We start from the raw sequence: 2,707 nt of genomic DNA, 5'->3' as shown, positions 1-2,707 counted from the left end.
ATCCGGACGTTTTCACAGGAAACGGAGCCGTCCGCATAAACGCGGTTCGACTGTACAATCGTCTTGACCAGTATAAAATTGTTGACTTTCTAATTTTATTTCAGGTTTTTAGCACAGCCGCTTATGGGAAGTGCTACAGAGGTACATGTGTAAGTCACGCAGAGTATAGAAGGTTGATCGCGAAGGCAGGTAAGTGCACACTCCTGGCTCAAATTGCTGTAATATCAACACAACTATCCCACTGGGTATTGGGTCCAAGCATGTGCTTTGTATTGTGGCAACATCGTACTTCATTCTGGAGCGCTGCGGGGAAAACGGCCCGCTGTTGACAAGACAAGGCGCCAAGAATATCGGCGCGCGCAAGGCAGAGTGCCCCACGGTCGTCGTCGTCAGAGCTACAATGGGCCCCCTTCTCGGGAAGGCGGAAGCGCACCGTGCACATGGCGTCTACGGGGCTGGGACGGCGTGGTGGAGGCATTGTGTTGAGCGACGCAGGTGCAGGAGGGCCAGGCGTTGTGTCGGACTCCAGATAAGCGGGTTTCAGGCGGGCTTTGGCGGCAAGCTCTTGCCGATTGGGAAGCTGCACAGTGAAGTGGCTGTCGGAGCGTGAGAAAACTCTGAAGGGACCGTCGTGGGGAGGCTGCAACGACTTGCGAACTTGCTTCGTGCCGTAGGAATACATGTGTGGTAGCATCGAGGTCGGGAGGCACGAACAGAGACTTAGGTTGAGCAGCGCGGGTCGGAGTAGGAGAAAGACTGTTAGGGGGTATTCTGGCGGAGCTTGATCGGTCGGTGGAAAGAAATCGCCGGGGAGACGCAGGGTGGTGCCGTAAACCAGTTCGGAAACCGTACATGCGAGGTACTCCTTGGGCGCCGAGCGTATGCCCAGTAGGACGAGAGGGAGCATCTCGGTCTACAGCTCACCGAACGGGTAGGCTCGGAAGGCGGCCTTGAGCTGGCGATGAAATCTCTCGACTAAACCATTGGCCATAGGGTGATAGGCAGTCGTACGAATCCGTCTTGAGCCGAGGAGGTGAAGGAGGTTAGTGAAAAGCGCCGACTCGAACTGTCGGCCGCGATCTGTAGTTAAAGTAGACGGTACTCCAAAACGGCTGACCCAGCCGGAGACGAAAGCTTCTGCTACGGTCGCCGCCGTCATATTAGACATGGGAATAGCTTCAGGGCAGCGCGTGAACCTGTCGACACAAGTGAGTAAGTACGAGTGGCCCTGGCTAGGAGGCAGTGGCCCGACGATATCAACATGCACGTGGCTGAAACGGGCGTCGGGTGGAAGGAAACGGCCGGGCGGGGCAATGGTATGGCGGACTACGTTGACCCGCTGACAGGACCGCGCACAGGAACGGGTCCAGCCTCGCACGTCGGCATTCATGTGGGGCCAAAGGTAACGAGAAGTGACCAGATGTTGAGTGGCGCGAATGCTGGGGTGTGCAAGGCCATGCAGGGCGGCGAAGATGGGCTTACGGAAAAGTAGTGGTAGGTATGGACGTTCGCACCCTGTCGACATCTCGCAGGGGACAGGTTTTTGGCAGTGAGGTAGAAGAACGTCCTCAAAACGGAGAGTGGAAGAGGATGAGCGCAAATCCCGCAACTCGGAGTCCTCCGCTTGGGCGGTGGCGATGTCGACATGCGAGGGTAAGGGCGGGCGCGGCAACGAGAGGGCGCCAATGGCAATGCGAGAACGTGTGTCGACTGCAGCGTGTTCTTGGCGCTAACGTGACGGATGTCGGAAGTGAATTCAGATATGAATGACATCTGCCGGAGTTCACGTGGTGAATGGTTGGTGGAGGTGGTGGCAAAGGTTAGGGGTTGGTGGTCAGTGCAGATGAAGAAATTGCGGCCCTCCAAGAAGTGTTGGAAATAACGCATGGAGCTGTAGATAGGCAAGAGCTCCCGGCCAAAGGTGCTACAACGTGCCTCGTGCGGTTTCAGCTTCCGGGAAAAGAACGAAATGGGCTTCCAAACCCTACCGGAACGCTGCTGCAAAACGGCGCCGCGGGCTACGTTTGAGGCATCGACCATCAAGCATGTGGGAGCGTCGGGGATGGGGTGGATAAGGAGGGATGCGTTGGCTAGCGCGGTCTTGATCTCGTCGAAAGCGGCCGAAACAGCAGGTGTCCACTCAAGGCTCGCACGAGGCGCTGCGGAAGAAAGCAAGGCTTCCAGGCTGTGGATGACAGTTGAGCAGTGGGGGATAAATCTTCGATAAAAGTTCACAAGCCCAAGGAACTCGCGCAGCTTCCGTTTCGTAGTGGGCCGAGGAAACTTGCGGATGGCGTTCACCTTGCATGGCAGAAGCTGAATACCCTCGAAAGTGACACGGTGGCCGAGGAAGCTAAGTTCAGAAACGCCGAACTCTCACATGGCGGGTTTGATCACAATGCCATAGTTGTGCAATAGTTCAAAAAGTTGACGAAGACGGGTCCGGTGTATCTCCGTGTCCGCACTCGCTATGAGGAGATAGTCGAGATAGGCGAAGCAAAACGGAAGACCACGGAGCGTTACATCTATAAACCGCTCGAAAGACTGGGCGGCATTTCGTAGCCCGAAGGGCATACGCTCGTATTCAAAAGGCCCAAATGGCGTAGTAATGGCGGTCCTGGGGATGTCAGCCAGTTCAACAGTGATCTGGTGGTATGCCTTAATCAGGTCGATTTTGCTAAAGGTTTTGCAGCCATGAAGGTGGGTG

The 2,707-nt window shown here is 55.9% G+C and overlaps 1 protein-coding gene across 1 annotated transcript; it reads right to left on the bottom strand.

Annotated features, from left to right (window-relative positions):
- Nucleotides 1-208: 208 nt before the first annotated feature.
- LOC135369409 (uncharacterized) lies at nucleotides 209-907 on the bottom strand. Its single transcript, XM_064603001.1, has one exon. It carries the CDS (start codon nucleotides 905-907, stop codon nucleotides 209-211), a length of 699 nt encoding a protein of 232 aa, XP_064459071.1.
- Nucleotides 908-2,707: the final 1,800 nt, after the last annotated feature.

This window comes from Ornithodoros turicata, chromosome 9 (assembly GCF_037126465.1).
Source record: "Ornithodoros turicata isolate Travis chromosome 9, ASM3712646v1, whole genome shotgun sequence".
In the NCBI taxonomy this organism is placed as follows: domain Eukaryota; kingdom Metazoa; phylum Arthropoda; class Arachnida; order Ixodida; family Argasidae; genus Ornithodoros; species Ornithodoros turicata.
This window is presented reverse-complemented; position numbering and strand designations above follow the sequence as displayed.